The 24,820-nt window shown below is 35.2% G+C and overlaps 3 protein-coding genes across 5 annotated transcripts in view; all 3 read left to right on the top strand.

Annotated features, from left to right (window-relative positions):
• The window catches only part of pnp4a (purine nucleoside phosphorylase 4a), a 99,372-nt gene extending 98,028 nt beyond the window's left edge, over positions 1-1,344 (top strand). For both annotated transcript variants that reach the window (XM_051122804.1, XM_051122803.1), the window contains one exon: positions 589-1,344. In XM_051122804.1, the coding sequence (XP_050978761.1) occupies positions 589-806 (218 nt within the window). In that variant the 3' untranslated portion in view covers positions 807-1,344. The remainder of the gene's footprint in view (positions 1-588) is intronic.
• A 1,118-nt stretch (positions 1,345-2,462) lies between these two features.
• On the top strand, positions 2,463-8,228 carry c11h20orf96 (chromosome 11 C20orf96 homolog). Of its 2 annotated transcripts, none has more exons than XM_051123032.1 (10): positions 2,463-2,595; positions 2,677-2,797; positions 2,880-3,001; positions 3,092-3,250; positions 3,376-3,475; positions 3,889-4,046; positions 4,247-4,348; positions 4,449-4,535; positions 5,453-5,568; positions 7,946-8,228. In XM_051123032.1, the coding sequence occupies exons 1-10, from the start codon at positions 2,503-2,505 to the stop codon at positions 8,004-8,006; spliced, it is 1,119 nt and encodes a 372-aa protein (XP_050978989.1). In that variant the 5' UTR covers positions 2,463-2,502; the 3' UTR covers positions 8,007-8,228. The 2 variants fall into 2 exon arrangements, with proteins under 2 accessions (XP_050978989.1, XP_050978990.1); XM_051123033.1 differs by having other exon boundaries at positions 2,470-2,566; positions 2,657-2,797.
• Positions 8,229-9,607: 1,379 nt separating this feature from the next.
• Positions 9,608-24,155, top strand: rem1 (RAS (RAD and GEM)-like GTP-binding 1). The gene is made up of 5 exons (XM_051123034.1): positions 9,608-10,030; positions 13,563-13,909; positions 17,742-17,824; positions 19,593-19,800; positions 22,948-24,155. Exons 2-5 carry the CDS (start codon positions 13,582-13,584, stop codon positions 23,223-23,225), a joined length of 897 nt encoding a protein of 298 aa, XP_050978991.1. The 5' UTR covers positions 9,608-10,030; positions 13,563-13,581; the 3' UTR covers positions 23,226-24,155.
• The last annotated feature ends 665 nt before the right edge of the window (positions 24,156-24,820 follow it).

Raw genomic sequence — 24,820 nt, 5'->3', positions numbered from 1 at the left:
GATTCATCCTGTTCAAAAGTTTTCACCCCCCGACTCTTAATGCATCATGTTTTCTTCTGGAGCATCAGTGAATGTTTGAACCTTTTTCAGTAGTTGTGTCTGAGTTGTGTTGATTTGTCTCAAAATCATACAGTCACTGCTGGAAAGGGTTCAAATATGCAAAAGATGCTGGAAAACTGAAGAATCTGCAGGACCTGGAGGATTTTTCTGAAGAACAGCACACAGTTTAACTGTTCAGAACAAACAAGGGACTCATGAACAAACAACAGTCGTAGATCATCTACACACAGTATTAAGAACCAAGGGTTCCCAAACTTTTAAAGAGTGTTATTTAAATAATTTCAATAATTTTTTGGCCTTGTGGACTATATGTAAACATCTTCTATGTAAAATATCTTACTCAGCACAGTGCTAACTAAAAAATAACATGCATTTTGTATGATCTCTCTTATTTTCTTAAAAATTCTGCAAGGGGTTCCCAAACTTTCGCATGCCACTGTATGTATTGTATAGAAATAGTAAGTCATATTGTTATATTTTCATTATTATGCATTTTATTTTAAATTTATGTCTAACTTGCCTTTAAAGGAATGAGTACTGCACCGGAAGTGCTGGTTGCCAGTCATTGTGGCATGAGAGTCTTTGGTCTCTCGCTTATCACTAACAAAGTGGTGAAAAGCTATGAGGACAATGAGTCTGTCAATCATGAAGCCGTGCTGGAAGTGAGCAAAATGCGTTCAGAGACGCTGCAGGCGCTCGTCACGGAGCTCATCAGCCGCATGGACATCAACAACAACACGGCATGATGTCATCAACACTGGACCTGTCAATCAAAACCTCATCCAGAACAATCTGCAGCTATGTGATCATGTTTTTCATTTCTTTATACTTTTGAATGTAACTACAAGACTTGTGTTTCAATAACTCATTCATTTTCAATAAAATGTTAAGATTTTACTATTTGCAGTGATCACAAAAATTATCTTGTTTGATGGTGCCATAATAACAAACTTAAAACACTGGGCTTTTCCATATGTTATTCAGTAAATATTTATCTTTTTTGTGCTGTGAAGGTTGTATATGCATTTGTATATTGGTGTTAGATAATATTAAGCCCACCTTTATGTGAGGAATCATGCAGTAAAAAAATGCACTGCTGTTCATTATACAAAATAATATAATTTCTAATGTTCATATTTTGATGACATAGTTGGATATTTAAATCATTGATCTATGCTATTTATAATACATTTTATATTTGCAGTATGCAGTGTAAATGTGCCATGGGATATAGACATTTTTGTATAACCTTCTCTTCTATAAAATGCATCTTATAATGCAGAAATGCAAGCAATAAAAGTGTTTTGAAAAACTGTATAGTTTACAATTATTTAATCATTTACAACATCATAGTGTTTTTAATTACATATATGTGACCCTGGACCACAAAAACTTAAGTCTTAAGTCGCTGGGGTATATTTATAGCAATAGCCAAAAATACATTGTATGGTTCAGAATTATTGATTTTTCTTTTATTGCAAAAATCATTAGGATATTAAGTAAAGATTATGTTCACATTTTGTAAAATTCCTACTGTAAATATATCAAAACGTAATTTTTGATTAGTAATATACATTGTTAAGAACTTTATTTGGACAAGTTTAAAGGCAATTTTCTCAATATTTTGATTTTTTTGCACCCTCAGATTTTAGGTTTTCACATAGTTGTATCTCGACCAAATATTGTCTTATCCTAACAAACCATACATCAATGGAAAGCTTAAAACAGCGATATAGGACGATTTTGAAGTTGAGGGAGAACATGAGATGGGAGATTTTCGACATACCCAAACTGTCATGAACAGGAACAAAAACAGTCCAAGCAGAGTAAGACAAGACAAGCGTTTGGCATTAAAAAGTATAAATTGTATTACTTTTATTCAAATAACCGTTCTTCCTTGGCTGGGATCGTTTACAACCGCATTTGGGATCGTTTGAAGCCGCATTTAAACTGCATTTTGGAAGTTCAAAATCGGGGCACCATACCAGTCTATTATATGGGGGAAAATGCTGAAATGTTTTCCTCAAAAAACATAATTTCTTTACGACTGAAGAAAGAAAGACATGAACTTCGTGGATGACAAGGGGTGAGTGAATTATTTGTATGTTGTTCTGGAAGTGGACTTCTCCTTTAAGTGTATTTTTACACTTCTACATTGTTTTACAAATGTTTCATTGTTCTGCAATGCAGCAATAACAAGACTTTATGTTTAATTTCACAAATGAATTCTTTATTCACTTTTCTTGCTATAATCACATAAAATATATATGGATTTATAGAAGTTCACATGAATAATGACGTACTCTTTCCTGTCAAGCTACATAATGAAAATACAGCAGGAAAACAACGCAGTTTTGCGCATTCTCAGTATGTCCACTGGATGGCAGCAGAAGTACGTTGTACTCAGGCGTGTATCTCCGGTTGCTATGGCAAAATTGAGAAATGCTGGAATTGTTTAGCAACTTTGATATCGACGGGTTTGAAGAAGAAAGCAGCATTATGGCAGGTCAAGATATCCATAACTTTCATTTCATGGTATGACTGACTCTGTTTATGTATTGTAATGTTAATATAATCTTCTGGCATTTTGTAACAGATAATGAAATGTTTTTCAAGGATTACAGCAAATGGGAGCGAAGTACAAGAACAAAACCTGTGCTCTGGGCATCTCATCATGATAAAGCAGTCATATCGTCTAACAAACGAGAAATCAGACCATCTCTGACTGGAAAACCAGGTATAAACGTGGCTAAGTAAGGATCAAGTTAATGCTTCTTCTATCTTTATGCATTCTTTTGTAATCTCTGCTTTATGAACAGGAAAATCTCATATCCACAATGACTTCACAAAACTCCCCAAAATTCCTACAAGAAGGACAGCTGAAAAAGCAGAACAGGACCAGATCACCTCAAAGATGAAATACAATACCAGAGCGCTGATGGTGTGTACTATAAAGTTTGAAAGCAGACTTTAATAGTTCACTTGTGCTTAGTTTGGTATACGCCATGTCAACAGCTGCAGTCTGTTGTAGTTACTCATCAAATCCAGGAAAGAAGCAATAAAAGACTTGGAAGAGCATTGTCAACAGCTTCAAGAGAGAAACCTGCAGATGGCCAAAAGCATTATGGCTACAAACAGAAGCTCATTCGCCAGAGCCAACGAACTGCTCATCCAGACAGAGCAAAAGAGGGTGAGCTACACTGAATTGCATTTTTAAAGGCTACTGTACACAAAGAGCACTGAACTTTTTTTTTTTCAGAACTGCAAGTGTCTAATATCCTTAGCCAGTTATATGATCTCTCATATTCTTTCTAGAGATCAGAAGTAGCTTTGAAACGATGGAATGACAGTCTCATTGAAAGTGCCAAAGCAGAGCTGAGAAATATAAAAGAAGAATCACAGACACATCTCAGCGGTTAGTTAATACTTCTTCAGTTATGCTTTAACTATTTTTTATCATTTTTAAATGCAATATATACATTACACAGCCAAAAAAATCTAAATCTTATATAAAGCAATGTAATGCATCCTTGCAGAGTAAATATGTTATTTCACTTATTATTATTTATCATTTTACCGTTACGCCTGAACATCTATTGCAAGCAGGCACATAAAAGCAAGCATACAATACATTTCATGTAGAATGAGGCCCTCTTCTGTTCCAGCCTGATAATGCCGCTGTGCACCCAGAGAGATCAACATGTTTGTGTATTCACATACTTTTGGCCATATAGTTTTGCTTCTGCAATGGTTGTTAATGCTAAAGCACAAACAAACAACCCCAAACTGAAACAACAAATTTCAGCTGGCTTCATCCTATACGCGTAGGTTTGCAGAAGCAGTTGGATCTGCTAAAAGTGAAGGTGGTAGAGGCTCAGAAAGAGCTCTGCAGCCTGAAGACATACAAAGATACGGAGTTCCCAGCCAAGGCCTTGCAGATTGCAGAATTGGAAAGAAAGTTGGAGAGACTAAAAGAGACGCAGCAGGTAAAATATGAGCAGGACTCACTGCTGGATGACCAAAAGCCGACATTCTGGCAAACTGATGGGTAAAGAATAAAATATAATCCAAAGTATATCTAGGAAAATCCTTTATTTATTAAAAAAACACATGTAGATCCATCTCTTATGAGAACTCTTCAGTTTTTAATAATGTTGTAATACAGTTCCCCTTTTAAAATTGCCAGAAAGAGGAGGAGGATTTAAATCAGTTGTTTGAGAAAGAAATGGTCAATTTGGAGAGACGCCAACGCCAAAGAGAACAGGAAGTGCTGTCTGCTGCTGCTATGGTAAAGTAGCACTTTTATGTCCATTTTTATATTGATTTTATTATAAATCATTATTTTTGACTTTTGGAGCTTTATAAAAAAAAAGTGGATTGATTTTCAGAAACATGCTTCCAAAATCCCTCCCATTGTCAAACGGGTGGCCTCAGAGAACGACACAATGAGGAAAATGATTCATGATCAGAGAAAGGTACCTTTTACATTAAAGGGATAGTTTAGCCAAAAATGAAAATTACCCCATGATTTGCTCAAGCCATCCTAGGGTTATTTGACTTTCTCCTTTCATACAAGTTAGATTTATATTAAAAATGTCCTGGCTCTTCCAAAGTTTATGATGGCAGTGAATGGCTGTTGAGGTTTTGAAGTCCAATAAAGTACATCCATCCATCATGAAAAGTACTCCAGCTTCCACTAACTACAGTACGTGCGTTCAGAGTGAGTTCCAGCGGATGTCATAGGATGTAGCCGTAGCAAAAGCACCAGGTAGCCAAGAACCAAGTTTTGTTTACAGCAAACGAAAACCAGTCTCCTTTTGGCTTATACAGAAATCTTCAGACATTTTTCTTTACAAATCCTCTGTCTAATTCATGACCGGTGTTTTGTTTTGCCCTGTTCTATGTGTTTTTATGTTCATGACTTCTCATTGGAGCTTATGCTTACATCCTAGATCATCCGCTGGAACGCCACTCTCTAGTGAACGCACGTACAACAGTTAGTGGATGCTAGAGATTACAGCTCATAAAGTAAATATGGATATTTTTCTTACACAAATGCATTGATTCACTTCAGAAGGCCTTTATTAATTAAGTGTGGAGCACTTTTTATGATGGATGGATGCACTTTATTGGACTTCAAAATCTTAACAGCCATGCAGTTATAAAAGCTTGGAAGAGCCAGGACATTTTTTTTTTCATATCACTCTGATTGTATTCATATGAAAGAGGAAAGTCATATACACAGGATAATTCACAGAAAGTCACAGGGTAATTTTCAATTTGAAGTTTCTTATTGTCTTATTATTAAAGTGGAATCCATATTTGAAAATTGATAAAGTATGTTAATTTGGAAATGAATTTACACTGTTAATATACTGCATGTTTTTTTAAGATAGTAATGGAGATCGAGCGAAAGAATAAAGAGCTACAGAAGAGTGTTCAGGAACTGCGACGATCGAGACCATGCAGGAGTGAGATCTTTCCACATGTTTTCTTGAAATCAGACAAGTAAGTGGACGAAGACATTGAGTTATTGAAACAAACAGCTTCTTTATCACAAACAGTTCTGATGTCCTCAATTAACACAAGAACATTGCCAAGCTCTTCAGCTGTAGTATTCCCAAGTTATTCAATAACTGCAGTTGCAGAGAAACATTCTCACAAAATTGGCCACTTGAAAGGAAGTTCAACAAACCCCTTAAATGTCTAACAGTGTTAGTATGACCCAACCCCTCCCATAAACGGATATAGAACAGCAACACTTAGAGGACTTCACTTTCAAGAGGCTTCTCAAACACAATGACAGCACACAGCCCATGATAGTTTAACATCCAGTATGGGTTAAGATGCTCATTTCATGCACTGAAAAACAATTTAAAGAGATCCCTTAAAATGAAAATTCTGGCATTATTTAGTCTAAAACAATAGTTGAACCAGACATTTGCAAACAACATTGCAGACTTGATCATGACTGGATGTTTTTTACTTCAATGATGCATCATGCTATGCTAGTTAATCAGCGAGTTACATCATTGTGTGGGAAACACACACCAGGTTTGGAATAACACGAGGTTGATTAAACAATGACAGAATTTTCATTTTTGGGTGAACTATCATGGATATTTGTATGATGAGCAATACATTCATCAACCTAATGAGCTTTTTTAGAGGTTGGAGTGGAGTGTGGCAAATCTGATAAACTAGAGAAAAAAGTACCCTATCTACTTTCAAACAAAAGCTTGGCTTGGAAAAAGTATTGGGCTGTTGGAGATGGTGTTATATTACACAGTTTTGGAAAAGACTCCAAAGGCCATCTTAAAGATAAATGAAGAACAAGAGAATGCTGTGCATTCATGGAATCCTTGGCGCCTATTAAAGGTTAATGAAGGTTTCACATTTCCCAACAGTCTGTTCCAAAACAGCATGTCATTTTCCTCTCCATGACAATCGGTCATATCTCTAAAACAATCGGACACTTTATTCCAAGGTCCTGCGAGTGCATGCGCAACCTCTTGCCACCCATGGGAGCTGTTATATTACTGATAAGATTTATTCATATGGAACTTTGGTCCTTAAGTGTTTTGGCCTAGGGGGAAAAGAACATGGAAAACAAGCAAAAACATTTACTTGTCATGTCACACTGAGCACCAAATTATAAAGGTTTCCATTAAATGGAGATAATGATAAACAGATCTGGGATTTCCTGCTCTGCTCGTGACAGAGACATGGCTTTAGTATCTGCAGATGTACTAAGGCCCAGCAGAGAAAGTTCTCATGTTTCCTGTTTTAAACAAACTGTCTCAGGCTGTGGTGACCATGTTTAAGGGCAGATGTCCTCCTGATTTACATGATTTTTGCACCCAAAAAATAAAGATTCTGTCACCATGTGTTATTACAATATCTTCTGTGGGGAACAAAAGTAGTCATTTTGTCCATACAAAGAAAGTTGTGAGTGATGATTGAATTCTGTAATTAATTACTCACCCTCATGCTGTTCCAAACCCGTAAGACCTTCGTTCATCTTCGGAACACAAATTGGGCTATTTTCGATAAAATCCAAGAGCTTTCTGACCCTGCATAGACAGCAACACGACTGACACATAGGGTGACCACCTGGCAATAGATCTGTTGCGGGACACGTGTGAGACAGATACATTTTCTACTGTTATGCTATGTAAATACTGATTACATCCGTTGTCATATGCGCTTTGTTTATGTTTCCGAGCACGCACATGCAAGCGAGAGAAAGCGCGTCTTTTTTATGAGAGAATCAAAGCAAAGAGAATCCACATGCAAGAGAAGAGATTTGTGCTTGCACATTTTGATGCGCCCCCCATTACAATAATGCGCTCTAGACATTTGTCATTAAAATAACACCATAGAAGCCACCTCAAACAAGCTATAAAATAAGAAGAAGGCGAATAAATAAAAAAGGCAAAAGAACGCATGAACGTTTTCTTAAACCAACAGACTGATGAAAATGTGGGACATTTTCTCAATATGCAACGTGCGGGACAAGGGGTGAAAATGCTGTGTGGTACAACGCAAAGCGGGACGGGTGGTCACCCTACTGACACATTTAAGGCCCAGAAAGCTAGTAAGGACATGGTTAAAATAGTCCATGTGACATCAGTGATTCAACCATAATTTTATGACACTATGAGAATACTTTTTGTGTGCAAAGAAAACAAAAATAACGAATTTATTCAACAATTTCTTCTCTTCTGTGTCAGTCTTTGACATGTTTACGAGAGTACCACGTAATTTGTGTTCTGAAGGTCATCAGGGTAATTAATAACAGAATTTTTATTTTTTGAAGAACTATCACTTTAAGGTCATATAATGACTGTATGTAGTTACTCTCACTGTGTTGTCTGTATTTTAGGTGTACTCCAGATATGGATGTCCATCTCGAAATACCCAAAATGGATTTACTTTCTTTGTAGCCTTGTGCTGAAGGCACTTCTTTTTTGAGTCTTCCTTTGAGCTGCTACGTATTACAGAAGAAAATCAATGAGGCCACTTTATTAAATCATATTACTCAGTCAAACAGTTTGTACAGATATTATTTTTTAATTTGTCTTTGCTTTCAATTTGTTTTATGGGCTTTATACTCTTTTTATTTTTCTAAAAACACAATTGCACTCTAGTGCAAGTAATATAATTTAGTAATGGGCTTTTAGACATTATCTATATACTATATATATTTCTGTGCTGCACAAAAACTAAGCTGCATATGTTAAATGACCACTTTTATTTGGTGAGTAGTAACAAAATACATTCAGAAATGTTTGAAAGACGTCTTTTGTGCTCACCAAGGCCAATTATTTGATTTAAAATATAGTAAAACATTTAAATTGGGAAATATTACAATTTAAAAGAACAGTTTCCCATTTTGATATGTTTGAAAGTGTAATTTATTCCTGTGATGGCAAAGTTGAATTTTCAGCAACCGTTACTCCAGTCTTCAGTGTCACAATAATATGATGATTTCCTGTTCAAGAAACATGTTGAAAGAAATTGTGCTGCTTAATATTTTTATGGAAACCATTATCATTTCTTCAGGATATTTTGATGAATAGAAAGTTTGAAAGAACAGCATTTGTAATATAAATATTTGTAACACTATAAATGTCTTTACTGTCACTTGATCAATCTAATGTATCCTCGCTAGATACTAATCTCTTGTCAAACAAAATAGATATATTAATTTAAAAACAAAAACCTGACCACATACTTTTGAATGGAGGTGTATGGCAAAATCAATATATATATACCCTAGATTACAAAGTTATTCACAGTACTAGTTTGTATTGTTTGCAAAGCAAATAAAAATGCAACTGCAGTCTGAATTTTTGCAGAAGATGCTCATATCAGTTCATGTTCCCATGTCGTGGTACCACAGTGTTGAATTTTGGTTCCAGTCAATGAGCAAATGTTTTTGCAGTTAATGACACTTTAAAGTGTCAATCCTCAAAGTATGCATTTTATGACTATATATGACTTTATTTATCTTGCAAATGGAGCATTTCTAAGCCACTTTGCAAACATTAAAACAGTAGTTTTGTGACATTGATGTAATTGACCGAAGTGTGGGAACAAGGTTTGCTCCGTAAACAGTTATGGATTTCAGCACCCCAGTGTACGGGCGACTGGTTTGATTACTTTTGTTGTTTCAGTTGGAAAAGTTTCAGCTGAGCCTCAGAGAATTAAAAATTCCTGGTAAAAAAAAAAAAAACAACAACTGTGAGATCTAAGCAGGGGATAAACCTTATTTCCTCTATTTTACTGATGCAAAGATTCGGGGCTCTTTTTTTTCCATGTGTATCCAGTACTGGAATGCTTTTTCCAATAAATAAAACTTATTTTAGAAACCAAAATACTAAATAGATGCAATAAAATTGCAACATTCATTATCCAATTGCATAAGCACCAAGAAAAAAGAAACAGCTGTGAATGTTTGTCTCTAAAGAAAAATAAATGCAATGTGTGTGGTTTCACATTGCATGACTTCCCAGTGATGACATCATTAAATCAAGATGCGTTTTACATCAAAGCAAAAGGACTAATGAGAACCTTCCGATAACATGATATCTCAGCTCAGCTTCAAGCAGGAAATGACAGAACATCGACGTCATGGAGATGGAGTGGGACGGTGCTAAAAAGACACATTATAACATTTCGTGGCCCTGGATGATTTTGAAAGACGCTCTGCGAGGACCCACGAGACTTACAGTTGAGGGCCCATTTGTTGAGCTGTGTTTATGGATCATGTGAGTAATATAAACAGAAGGCACGTTTCGAGCTGAGTTGGCAAGAGGAGCCCACCTGTGTTTAATCACAAAGACACGATACATGCAACTTCACACCGATCCAGCTCCGAGGGCTGACGCGCAAAGTCTACAAGTGGGAAGGATGAACTGAGAAGTCGCCCTTTGGACCCCCAAAACTTGCTCGTGGTGAGAAAAAGGTGAGTGAAAGGTCATAGATGTTTTTTTCCGAGATGAGCCTGTGACAGACAGCGCGGGAGATTGAGAGAAATGCTTCATTCCGCTCTTAAATTTTTAAAAGCGTTGTGGAACTCGCGGGGCTGTTGCCATGACTGCAGCGGTGTAGCGTTTCCCTGCAGCCGGTACATCAAACTCCACTGCGCGCAAACTGATTGATTCACTACCAAGTAGCTTTAAACTTCATTCTGCGGCTTGATGTGAACCTGTACGCTTTGAAACGTTCATTTATAGACATGGTTGTGAGTACACTTCACTTTCTCCGGATGTTTTTTGTTGGGATATGTCTAACTTGTTAAGCTTGTGTGTTTATTAATGCATGAAATATGATAAAATGCATGAATATACACACAAGGATGTCAGGAGCGATAGACAAATGCTTGTTTTTTCGCTCTCAGTGGTTTCGTGTCAAACACTAGTTCACTTAATTAGAAAAATTACATTTTTCCTAGTAAACAAGTGAACACAAAGCCACACTGGCATGTTTTCACACAAGAGAACAAGTACATTTTGTTCTTAGAATGGGGTAAATTGTCCCATGTTTTAAATGTCGTGCATACAGTTGATATTTTTAATTTATTTTATTAATATTTTAATAATATAAAAGTGTTAGAGCTGTTATTAAAACGTAACAACTATTTTACCAAGTATTGTATTATTAAGTAATATTTAAGTTGTGAATATTAGGTGTAGTTTTTAAAGTCAGTGTATTGGCATACCGAAACTGACTGTAAAAAAATAAATATTCACTAAAATAAAAGGTGTGACAACTAACCCCAGTCTCTTCAATGCTACCAGTAAAAAGTTTGCACATACTTAATTTTTTTTCATAATCATTTAAATGCCCAATGCTTCAAATTTTTGTAGACACATAAGTTCTTTACAAAATCTGTAACAAAATTTACATTTTTGATGAGATTGGATAATAAAGGAGAAGCAGTCTCTAGTTAAAAAAAAAAAAAAAAAAAAAATAGTATACTTAAGTATAGTTTCTTCATATGTACTAAATATATTTGTGGCACACTATAAATTGGTATACACAAAGTCTGTTAAATTGGAACAACTAATGTTGTACTAAATGCATTTTAGTTGTGCAAAAGCAGTGCTGAAGTTTAACGTAAGCTGTATTAAATATACATGTTTGTGCTAAAGTGGAACTATTTCAAGTATACTTAAGTACAATTTAAATATCCACTCTTGTATTTAAGTTTTGCATTGTGCACTTTAAATGCATTATGGTGACAGAAGAAGTGCAGTTCAATTACACTGTAAGGGTGTTGAACATACATTAATATACTAATAACAAACTTAAGTTCTACTATCCTTTACTTTTAATGACTTTAAAACACATTGCAATGGCATTCCAAGAACACTTGAAGTGTGGTAATGGCACCATTAATGTGTGCCTCTGATGCAATAAAAAAAAAAAAAAAAAACAACGTATTACTATTTACAACAACTTATTGCCTATTACTAACACAACCAACTCAATTATCCAGAGAACATCAGTAAGACAATGGGCAAAGACATTTCAATATTGAACGTAGGAAACACTACGGACTGGATTCGAATCCGTGTCGCTGTCACACGAGCGCACTCGCTTTATCAGTTGCGCTACCAAAGCAGACATCTGCCGTATTGAACTGCGGTCACTTTATGGTCTTTCTATACTGTTACAAGTACTACTATAAGCAAACAGAAGTTTTTTCCACCACGAATAACAGCACAAATTATATGGACTTAATATAGGCGCAGTAAGCGGTGCGTAAAAATAAACGTGAAACGGCCTGTATAGAACACGAAAGTGCGTTAAACTTGAAGCTTTTAAAGACATAAAGCCAGCGGACACAACATGAAATATCCTTACAGTCTTTTGCTTACCTTTTACCTAACATCACCTGTCATTAACTCTGCAGGAAACAATTGGATAAACCGTCACAACGTTATAGTTCTATTCGTGCACACGCGAAACAGACTGTCCCGTTTGGAATGTGAACGTGCAGAACTGCTTGTTGTTCAGTGCATGTGGAAGGAATAAATCTGTAACATTTCCTGCCCATTGTCTCTGCGCGCTTCAACTCAATGCATTGCACAACTCTTCCTAATGCATGAAGTGAAATAATTTTAATATATGTGACCCTGGATCACAAATCCAGTCATAAGGGTAAATTTTTCAAAATTGAGATTTATGCATAATCTGAAAGCTGAATAAATAACCTTTCCATTGATGTATGGTTTGTTAGGATAGGTTAATATTTGGTCGAGATACAACTATTTGAAAATCTGGAATCTGAGGGTGCAAAAAATCAAAATATTGAGAAAATCACCTTTAAAGTTGTCCAAATAAAGTTCTTCACAATGTATATTACTAATCAAAAATTAAGTTTTCATATATTTACAGTAGGAATTTTACAAAATATCTTAATGGAACATGATCTTTACTTAATATCCTAATGATTTTTGCCATAAAAGAAAAATCAATAATTTTGACCCATGCAATGTATTTTTGGCTATTGCTACAAATAAACCCCAGCGACTTAAGACTGGTTTTGTGGTCCAGGGTCACATATTTACTATTTTAATAATTATTTTAATCTTAATCCTACGTTTCATGTAGTTAACATCTCTGCATTCATTTGACATTTTAACTTTTGTGTAGTTTTGAGGGCTGGTCAAGATAATTTTAATAATTCGTTTAATAATTCATAATACTTTGACAGCCCAAAGGGCTGCATGCAGGCCACATTTTAAAGTGCAATGTCTGTACAGTACATTAAAGAACTATTACTGGAAAAAAATGTTTTGGTACAGGTGCATTGGAGTGTATTGGTAATATACTGAAGTTATAAACCTTCTGATCAAGTATGAATTTTGTACCATTTTATACTGACTATATGTTGTTTACATATCTTTACTTTTGTAACTACTTTCTACATCTATGTAAAGCTGCAACCATGCAAAATTGTTAAAAGTACTTGTCACCCTACCCCAAAAGCATTTGTAAAAAGTATACTATTTTACAAATCAATTTGCAGTGCACGAAGTTTGTGCTTGATGAAAGCATGAAATAACTGCATTTAGAGTGTATTTTCAATTATTATAGACATGTCAATCTATTTTTTAGTTTACTTATCATTAAATAAATGTATTTTGAATACAATTAAGTATATTTATTTTTCACTAGGTGTCAACAAGCTCTTTAAAAACTCTTTAAAAAGTATCTCATATGTTAATTTTAGCATTTACTAATTCATTATTAAAATCACAGATTGTGTTTGTTAACATTAGTTAATGCACCGTGAACTAACATGACCAATGGACAATTGTATTTTTATTAACTAACATTAACAATGATTAATGAATAGTGTAATAAATGTATTGTTGATTGTTTTTTCATGTTAGTTAATACATTAATTAATGCACTGGTAATGTATGATGTATATGTAGTCTATCTATTTGTTTTCCTGTCATAATAAAGTCCCTTTTTTTGTTTAGGTATACCTATGTTTATAAGATGACACTCAACACACAGAAAGAGGGAAAGCAACCACTGAGGAGAAGAGCGAGTACTCCCATTCCCTCCTCTCGTCAAACAGGCCGGGGAGAAAGAGACCCCTCAGCTGACCCGTATCACCAGCCGCTCGCCCAGTCAGCTTCGTACCACCCTGGGGACAAGAGTATCCACTCACGGGCCAACTGGTCTTCAGACTCCGAGTCGGACAGCTCTGGAGCCGAGTGTCTTTATCGTGTGGTGTTGTTGGGGGATCACGGCGTGGGGAAGTCAAGCCTTGCCAACATTTTTGCTGGAATACAAGAGAAGGATGCGCATAAACACATTGGAGGTATACAATCTGAAGTATATTCTGGCTTTTGTGAGTATTTGTTCTTGTATCAGGTCAGTTTAGTTGATTCACTCTGTTCGTTTTAACCAGCAGAATGTTATTGTTTAACAGTAAATATAGCACTGACACACTACTATAAAAGCGCATGGCATTGCAGGACCTAAAATAACCTTGACTAAACTGTTAGGTCTGCCTGATTGATTGCACTCTCAAATTGTCACGCGTCAAGATTGATCCTGAAACATTAATTGTATGGTGATATTGATTCATACATCGGTCAGAGCAAACAGTACACACAGTACATTGATTTGTGTACCAGCTGTTATCTAGAGCATTGTTGCCCGTTTAATGCCTCTAAACACAGACTTTAATATTGAAATGTTCTTTATATACCTTAAATATGGAATGATTTTACTTTGTTTTGCCTGAACATGTTTATTACTTATAACCAGACAGTACATGACTGATTTAAAGTCTGCACCATTGTGTGTCCCATTTGTCAAGTTCTGTCCATCTTTTGGTCTCCCAGGGGTGTGAGACAATCCATTTTGACTGACACAAAACTGCTCCCTCAGAGACCTACGTATAAACCTAACAGTTTAAACTGGCATGTGCTGAATGCACTGAACTATGCAAAATGCCTTTATCAAAGCAGTAAGTGAGCGTCTGTGAGTGGCAATCTGTTGACCTACATGTTGTTTTTTGTCTGACGGCATATGACCTTATGTCTCGTGGCTGTGCTGGCTTTGACCTGAGCAGAACATCATCCTGTAAATAATCATGCCATTGACAGGCTGATGTGTGTATATTGATTCTTGTATCAGCGGAGACATATTAGTAGGTTACACTTCTGCGTGACCCTAAATAAAAGCAGTTTCGATGTATTTGAATGTGCTTTGTGCATTTAGATGAATGATTTTACTGTTTTTGAAAGATGCTCACCAAGGATGCATTAAGGGTGCAACAATGTATATGTATGTGTATATATATATATATATATATATATATATATTAGGGCTGGCAAACGATTAATCGCAATTAATCGCATACAAAATAAAAGTTTGAGTTTGCCTACATATATGTGTATACTGTTTATGTATGTATTATAATTTTAATAGAATTTATATTATATATATATATATATATATATATATATTGTAAATAAACACCATATTTCTCTTAAATATATACATTAATTTGTGTGTATTTATATATACATAATAATTACACACAATACACACACATATATTAGGCAAACTCAAACTTTTATTTGATATAAATATTTTTATTTTATATAAATATATATATATATATATATATATATACACACACACACATATATATACACACACACATATATATATATATATATATATATATATATATATATATATATATATATGCGTGTGTGACCATGGACCACAAAACCAGTCATAAGGATATATTTTTTGAAATTGAGATTTATACATCACCTGGAAGCTGAATAAGCTTTCCATTGATGTATGGTTTGTTAGGATAGGACAATATTTGGTCAAGATACAACTATTTAAAAATTTGTAATCTGAGGGTGCAAAAAAAAAAAAATCTAAATATTGAGAAAATCACCTTTAAATTTGTCCAAATGAAGATCTTAGCAATGCATATTACTACTCAAAAATTAAGTTTTGATATTTGAGTTCAGATGCAAAAGCCTCTAAGTGCTGTTTGAAATTTTCTTCTAAAATTAGCATTTTTATCAGGCTCCTATGTGTAGGTTCAGTAATTTCACTTTAATGGCAATTATTAGTTTCTTTTCATTGCCATCAAAGTGAAATAACTGAACATAAACAAAGGAGCCTGATAAAAATTGTCTTGCACTAGCTTGACCTCACGCATTACGTAATCACACATTTGTGACGTAGGCGGAAGTACAGGCCGAGTGTTTACAAAGTGTGTTAAAGAAAGTCAAATGACTTTGAAGTTGGAGTTGGAGTAGAAAATGAGATGGAGTTTTTCGCCCTACCTTACATTTTTGAGTAAACAAAGAACTAAACGCACCTGATTTTTTTCAACGTGGTTACGTAATGCGTGAAGACACGCAGTGCTACTGCAAGATGAGCATTTGTGGTTGAAAAGTATAGAAATTTCCATTTTATTTACAAAATGACAGATCGTTTCACTAGATAAGACCTTTATTCCTTGGCTGGGATCATAGAGCCCTTTGAAGCGGCATTAAAACTACAATTTGGACCTTCAACCCGTTGATCTCCATTGAAGTCCACTATATGAAGAAAAATCCTGAAATGTTTTCCTCAGAAACCTTTTTTTTTGACTGAAGAAAGAAAGACATGAACATCTTGGATAAGTAAAAAAAAAAATCTTTAAGTGAACTAATCCTTTAAGCAGATGCACCTTAACATAGTACTATCATATCTTTGCACCTAAGCAGTTGAGGACACTTTTCTCTAGAGCATGCCTGGATTATATTTTATATTTGGTCTTAACATTTAGATGTCAGCTGACATTAAGTTTGAGACATTGAAGTTGTTATTCTTTATTGTGAATTCACGTTTCATGGCCAAGTTTGTCTTTAAGTGCTATACATCTTGTGGAGGTCTCAAAAAGTGACAGAGTAAATTTAAAGTGGAAAAATGAGACAAGGTCAGTATCAACCTAGACTGGAGCAAACTGTGTTTTATCTTCTTGTCAAACTAGCTATGCGATCAGTTTATCAGACACAGCTCAGTGATTTTTCCACTATTCCACTTCCCATGCATTTTTCACGCTTGTGATTATAACAAAGCACTGTTCAAATGTATCACAGAGTAAAGGCAGCCAAAATGTTGGTTTTTAACAGAGTATAAACAATACTTTAAAAAACCTAGTTAATTAATTACTTTAAAAAGTAATAATACAATTTCCTTGTACATTGTGTACACATTGTTTTTTTTTAATATATATATTTTTTTAATATAAAAAGTTTATTTAAAAATATATTTAAAGGTAAAAAGTATGTTATTAGGAAGTCACACTGAGTAATTTCTATGATATTTCCAGTTTTACGTTTTTCCCCCCGCATGTTAGTTGGATCACGTCTTTGATTTGTGGATGAGAGTTTTTAATATATTAATATGCACTGAAATGCTTTTATTAACTTTAATATTTATAATAAGTCTATTTCTTTATTATTAAGTAATCAGGACTGCTGTATTGCCCATTTTCAACTTTACGTCCACCAAAAAAAAAAAAAAAAAAAAATTAACATCAAATTCAAAAATTTAAAAACATGCTCATCATAGAAGAGATGAAGTTTTTTTGGTAGTAGTAGTACACTGTAAAAAACAAATTGTTGAGTCAACTTAAAATAATTTGTAACCTGGCTGCCTTAAAATTGTAAGTTCAGTCAACTCAAAAAAAGTTTATTCAACTTGAAATGTTAAATTATACTAAGTGACAACTTAGATATTTGAGTTGAATCAACTTAAAATTTTTAAGGCAGCTGGGTTACTTAACCACCTGTTAAGTTTAGCAAATACAAATATCTAAGTTGTTACTTAGTACAGCTTAACATTTCAAGTTGAATAAACTTATTTTAGTTGACTGAACTTAAAATTTTAGGGCAGCAGGGTAACAAATTATTTTAAGCTGACTCAAATTGTTTTTTTTATTTTTTACAGTGTAGTAGTAAATTAATAGCTAGGACAAAAAATGAATTCAGTGTGATTGACCTAATTGTTTGCAGCATCTATTATTAGTTGGCAATGCTGTATTGGATGTCAGATTGATGTCACAGATGTTTTGGAAGTTACTTTATGTGCCAGTTCAACTGAAAATACTGTGTATGTCTCTATAGAGGACACATATGAGAGAACCCTTACGGTCGATGGGGAAGAGACAACCCTAGTTGTGATGGACACATGGGAAACAGAAAAACAGGTATGCAAACATTATACATGTCTCAAAATATTCACCTCAGTAACCTACTTGATGAATTAGCAAATGTAAATAAAAGAAAATCTGAAGGCATGTGGTCTTCAGGGGGTTGCATGTGTCTGCCAGTCGTGAGTCTGTGCTTTCCAGACACAAGTCTCACCTACAGGGCCACAATGCCCTTTGTGCAGTGTTGTGGAAAAAAACGTGGCCACTTGCTGCCAGTGGCTAAACTCCATTGAGCGATGCCCTGCAGTGAGCAAGCAACATACAGCTGGCCCCTGCTGCTGACCACGCAGCCAAGTACACTGATCGCTCTGGGGCCTAATTACACCCCTATCGATGACTCTCCTCTGTGAGGTTTGTCTGGCAACTAGGCTTTTCTGGACTCAAGAATTGTTTATAGAGATAAATAATTCTGTACTTACAGAATACAGAAAAAAAAATTTATAGTGCTGCTCAGCATTTTCCTTATAGTTTGCTTATGGTTATCTTTCAGCACATGCACAAGTGTTTAAAGGGATAGTTTATCCTAGAATGAAAACTCTGTCATTATTTAACCTCTGTGACTTTCTTTCTTCTGTTTACTTTTTTAAGAGCACCCTGGCTTTCTATCCAATATAATGAATGCTTCCCAATATAATGAGGACTGGGATTGCGAAAAAGACAACAAAAAGCAACATAAAATTTAATAAGAGTGCTCCACATTAAATTGATTAAAATTAAGTTAAATGTACTAGAACATGCTCTCATGCTTGGTGGTTCATTATTTTTTTACATAATTTACATTATTGCAAGACCTTTCTCCCCAGCCTGGCATAAATGGCTTGATTAGTTCCAGGTTTGATGAAGGCCCGCCTTCCGAAAAACGAAATGTGTTGTGATTGGTTAGCTGTCCCACTGTGTTGTGATTGGTGAACAGCTTAGATGGTGTTTCAGTTCTGCCATGCCCCTTGCCAAAACAGCAAGTTCTGTCTGCTCCATTATAGTTAAGGATATATTAAGGTATAGTTGAAGCTACAATAGCGTTGGGTCCTATCGCCAGCCTGCGAGATCGCTGATACATGATATTATCGTGCTAATTATTTAACTATTTACATACTTAGTTTCATTGCCCGAAACCAGCTCCGGCTTAAGCCTAAAAGTAGTCTAATGTTTTTAATATGACTTAATTTGTATTTAACATTACACTAATTGAATACAAACATTGTAAGTTATTCATTATAATTCTTACATTCCCTTAGTTATTCAAAAAGCAGCTACAAAAAACAAGCAAAGAACATTGTCACTGATTAGCCTAGCCTAGTCTAATGCAAGTTTATGCATTTTAAAAAACACTAGCATTATAAGTGAAGCTATCTACACTGTATGATGAATAAATCTCTTACCACACCGCACACATCTGCAACGCGTTACGATTCCGACACAGCCACCAGAGCTGATCGCGGCCACTCTAATCAAAGCTTGTGTTTATACCAGCCACACCGTGGCTCATTGAAGCGTCCCGAAAGTGGCTCTCCGGGCTGCATCGCTAAAGTTAGGCTAATCCCCCACCTCGTCCCTACCCATCCCCTATCCATTTGAATTTCTGTAGACGGAATATTATTACTAATATTCAAAAAGTGAAAAAGCATAATAGGATCCCTTTAAAAGATAGAAAAGGTTTTTTCGAGCCACATGAGGTTGAATAAATAATGACAGAATTTTAATTTTCCATGAAGTACCCCTTTAAAGTATTTAATCGCTTTTTTTTTTTTCTTTTTTGATCCCCTAGGAGGAAGATGAGAAATGGGTGCAGGATTACTGCATGCAGGTGGGCAATGCTTACATCATTGTTTACTCCATCACTGACCGCAGCAGCTTTGAGAGTGCATCAGAGTTACGAATCCAGTTGCGCCGCATCCGGCAGGCTGAAAACATTCCCATCATCCTTGTGGGAAACAAAAGTGACTTAGTGCGGTCTCGAGAGGTGGCAGTAGAAGGTGAGAAGTGTTTTGATTTGTATCATTCACACAGATACGTCATAGTGGGTTGTTATACACTACCATTAAAAAGTTTGGTTTAGTATAAGGAAAGAATCTGAAGAAATTAATACTTTCATTCAGCAAGGATGCAATAAATAGATCTTTTGAACTTTCTATTCATCAAAGAATCCTGAAAAAAGTATCACTGTTTCCACAGAAATATCAGAGGGTATCCCAGGTATTAAAGGAGAAGTCCACTTCCAAAACAAATATTCACACATAACGTACTCACCCCCTTGTCATCCAAGATGTTCATGTCTTTCTTCTTCAGTCGTAAAGAAATTATGTTTTTTGAGGAAAACATTTCAGCATTTTTCTGCATATAATGGACTTCTATGGTGCCCCGAGTTTGAATTTGAAATGCGGCTTCAAGCAATCCCAAGCGCGGTTGTAAACGATCCCAGCTGAGAAAGAAGGGCCTTATCTAGCGTAACGATCACTTATTTTAATAAAAATAATACAATTTATATACTATGATTGGAGTTTTTCGACATACCCTAAATGTCTTAGTCAGAATACACAGAGTTCAGGGAGAGCAAGGCAACACGGGCGTTTGAGATTAAAAAATATTTAAATTGTTGTTTTTTTTTAATGAAAATCGATCGTTTCGCTAGATAAGACCCTTCTTCCTCAGATGGGATCGTTTGAAGCTGCATTTAACTGCTTTTTGGAAGTACAAAATCGGGGCACCATATCAGTCCATTATATGGAAAAAAAATGCAGAAATATTTTCCTCAAAAAACATAATTTCTTTACAACTGAAGAAAAAAAGACATGAACATCTTGGATGACAAGGGGGTGAGTACATTATATCTAAATCTTTGTTTTGGAAGTGGACTTCTCCTTTAAGACTTTTATGTCTTAATATAACATAAATTATGTCTCTTACTGAAATATGTAGTAGAAAATATGTATTTGAAAAAATACACATTGTTTTATATATATTTTGGACTATATGGGGGCGCCATTATTGCGATGATGTGAAATGGTTACACTTAGTGAGCTACTGCCGCTACCTGTTGCTGTTTTAACCACAACACAACTAGGAAAATAAAATACTGATACGATGTCACGTTGTGTGGCTTTTGGTTAATTTTCAGTCGGAGGGCAACAAGAGAAGCGATGTAAGTCTTCACTGTTTTCCTAGAGATAAGAAGAGGAGAAAAGAATGGGAAGATGCCTGTGGACAAATAAAACTTTCTAAAGACCTGTGTCTTTGTTCTCTCTGCTTTAGCCCTGATGCCTTTGAGTAGCCACAGCTACTGAAAGAGCTTACAAACGGCAGAGACAAGAAACAATGTCATCCTGGCAGGATGTAAACATGCAGACGCTTGTCATGATGCTGCAGCCACTGAAGGAGTTTCGTAGGGTGGATTTCACTCAGTACCTGTGAGTGTTTAGACTCCATGTGGGGAAAAATTTGTTACGGCATTTGGTTTGAAGGGGTCCTATTATGCTTTTAACTTTTTGAATTTTAGTCAGTGTGTGGTGTGTTTGTTTGGGAGTAAAAAACATCCACAAAGTTACAAATCTCAAAGTCCACTCCAAAGGGAGATATTTTGTTTAAAAAAAATCCCTTTTCAAGAACTACAACAAACAGCTCATTTAGACTACAGTGTTGTTTTCCGGGTATTGTGATGTCACAACGTGGCTTATTAGAATATCATTCACATAAATCTTGCCTACGGAAATTCGAATAGTTGGGGACGAGGTGGGGGATTAGCCTAACTTTAGTGATGCAGCGTGGCTGGTATAAATACGAGAATGTGTCAGAGTGCGCCGCAGACGTGTGCAGTGTGTGGTAAGAAATGTATTCATCATACAGTGTAGATAGCTTCACTTATAACGCGAGTGTTTTTTAAAATGCATAAACTTGCACTATACTAGGCTAGGCTAATCAGTGATGATGTTCTTTGATAAGGTTAATGTTCTTTGCTTGTTTTCTGTAGCTGCTTTTTGAATAACTAAGAAAATGTAAACATTATATTAGTAACTTACAATGTTTTTAATCAATTACTGTAATGTTAAATTCAAATTAAGTCATATTAAAAACATTAGGGTGATTTTAGGCTTATGTTGGAACTGGTTTCGGGCAATGAAACGAAGTATGTAAATAATTTAATAAATTAGCACATTAATATGTATCACAATCTTGCAGGCTGACGATAGGACCCGACACTACTGTAGCGTTAACTATACCTTAATATATCCTTAACTATAATGGAGCAGACGGAAGTTGCTGCAAGGGGCGTGGCAGTATTGAAACACTGTCTAAGCTGTTCGCCAATCACAACGCACTGGGACAGCTAACCAATCACAACACATTCGGTTTTCGGAAGGCGGGCCTTCATCAAATCCGGAACTAATCGAGCCATTTGTGCCAGGTTGGGTAGAAAGGTATTGTAATAATGTAAATTATGTGAAAAATAATGCATTTTTCGAGCCACCAAGCATGAGAGCATGTTCTATTACACCCTCAAAACAAAAACAAGAATCTGTAAAAGAGCTTACGCTTATATTCATCGCCACATGTAGCTGGGATCACTGTATCAATATTTTATTTTGCAAGTTGTGTTGCCATAAAAATAGCAACAGGTAGCGCCAGTAGCTCACCGAGTGCAAATTTCACTACATTGAAATAATGGTGCCCCCCATAGTCCAAAATATGTATAAAACGATATGGATTTTTTAAATAAGGTAAATCTTTCATGGGTTTTTCCAAGTCTTAATACCTGGGGTTCCCTTTAAGCAGCACAACTGCTTTGACAATGATAATAATAAGAAATTATTATTGAGCACCAAATCAGCTTATTAGATTGATTTCCTTAAGGATCATGTGATGCTAAAGACTGGAGCAATGGCTGCTTAAAATTCAGCTTTGCCATCACATGAATAAATTACATTTAAAATTATTAAAATGGAAACATTTAATCAAAGAAATGCAACCTTGGAGAGCACAAGAGACTTCTTTCAAAAATATTTTTAAAAACCCCAAACTTTTGAATGGTAGGGTAGTCTAGCTCATGAATGCACAATTGTTTTACATGGTGCCTTCAAAGCCTTGTGACGGGTTTGGTTTTACACAATCCTGGTCTTCTGTGGCAGAGGGTCGGGCTTGCGCGGTGGTATTCGACTGCAAGTTCATAGAAACCTCCGCCTCCCTCCACCACAACGTTCACGAGCTCTTTGAGGGCATTGTGAGGCAGATCCGACTGCGGCGAGACAGCAAAGAGATCAATGAGCGCCGACGCTCCATCTACAAGCGAAAAGAGAGCATCACCAAGAAAGCCAGACGCTTCCTAGATCGACTTGTGGCCAAGAACAACAAGAAAATGGCCCTGAAAGTGCGCTCCAAGTCCTGTCATGACCTCGCAGTGTTATGAACTCACAGATCACTCACAGACCTTGAACTCTGGGTTTCTTTGTTTTCTGTTTGGAAGGCAAAAGAGGAGTTGTCTTTCTGAGAAGTCTTCTTTTAAGTTGAACATTAATTCACTTTTTTTGTTTGTTTTTATTTATTCATTTGTCAAAATCTAGCATTAACAACCTTTTTACTTATTCCTCTGAAAATCTTGCAGTTTTGCTCATTGTTCTATGTCCCAAAGATCAATTTGTTGATAGTTGTTTGAATTAAACCAAAGGTTTATTACTGTATATCACCAATTAAGTGGACTTTGTTTTCTAATGAACATTTTATCAATGTTTGCCTTATCAGACTGAATAGATAATAGTTAGAAGTAACAAACAAGTAATATTTATTATTCATTGTTTATGTTTTTCCTTAAAAAATGATAGTTTCACCTTATTGTTTTTTCTAACATAAAAAGTATTTTATATACACTGAAAGACTTTTGCTATGAGAAAATCACAGCCCATTGGAAATGCTTAAGGAGAGACAGCTGAGACCAATGTTATTTTTTTCTTAGAAGTTTACTCTATTAAAGCGAAAAATATTATGGACATGTCAATCATCATTTAAAAAGGGCATGTGAATATCCTCCATAAGCCTGTTACAGTTTATTTGAAAGAGCTAGTTGGTCAGTAAACTCAGTAAATATTATAAAGGTGTCAGCTATTTTTGCAGGAATAACAAAAATAATGGTTTATAGGCTCTCATGTATTTCGTCTACTTTTTTGGCACTGGACATAGAGGGGAAAATGTTTTTTTGTACAACTTAATGTTGTTGGTTTGTAAATATTTATTTCCAAAATTTGTATAATAATAAATGGCTTTGAAATATGTAAATACAATTATGTTTTGCATGGAAATGCAGACATAATAACTTTCAGTGATTTTTTTTATTAAAACTTAATCTGTGTTTTCAGTTTCTGTTTTTTTTTTTTTTTCAAATACCACCCAGTATCTATCTTTAAGACAAACAGAGTTGTCATATTTCTTTGTCGCAAGTCTACCATTCTTGATTTCGTTTGAAAAATTTCGTTTTTTTTAATTTTAGAAAGTGTTTTTTGTATATTGATTCATTCATAAGGTGCACTGCTGTTTATAATGGAAGTATTTGCTAATGTTCTGTGGTCTCACCTTGAACCTTCTACTATTATTTGTGAAAGAATGGTTCAGATTTAAGCGGATGCTGTCCTGAATAACCCGTATTTGTCCTTGTTCTCCGACAGAGTTAAAGTGGCTCCGAGGGCTTTTCTACAACATGGAAACAATCAGTGAAATTCAATCACTGAAATGATTTTCAGAAAACACTATGATAAAATGCCATGGCCAGTCTTAGTTTAGTGCTCCACTCTGTCAAATGCTAATTTTTAGAGAATGTTCAGTGGATATATCATACATTAGGCCAAATATATTCCAAACATAAATGCAATGCAACTGAAAATTATTACGCCTTATTCATAGCATGACATCATTTGTAATCTTAACATCTTAAACTGATACAAAAACAGATGTTTAGACAAATGATTATTTGCAGTCTGTGTTCCTCATACCACAAAGTCAGTCCTCAAAATG

The sequence above is a fragment of the Labeo rohita genome, chromosome 11, assembly GCF_022985175.1.
Source record: "Labeo rohita strain BAU-BD-2019 chromosome 11, IGBB_LRoh.1.0, whole genome shotgun sequence".
In the NCBI taxonomy this organism is placed as follows: Eukaryota; Metazoa; Chordata; class Actinopteri; order Cypriniformes; family Cyprinidae; genus Labeo; species Labeo rohita.
This window is presented reverse-complemented; position numbering and strand designations above follow the sequence as displayed.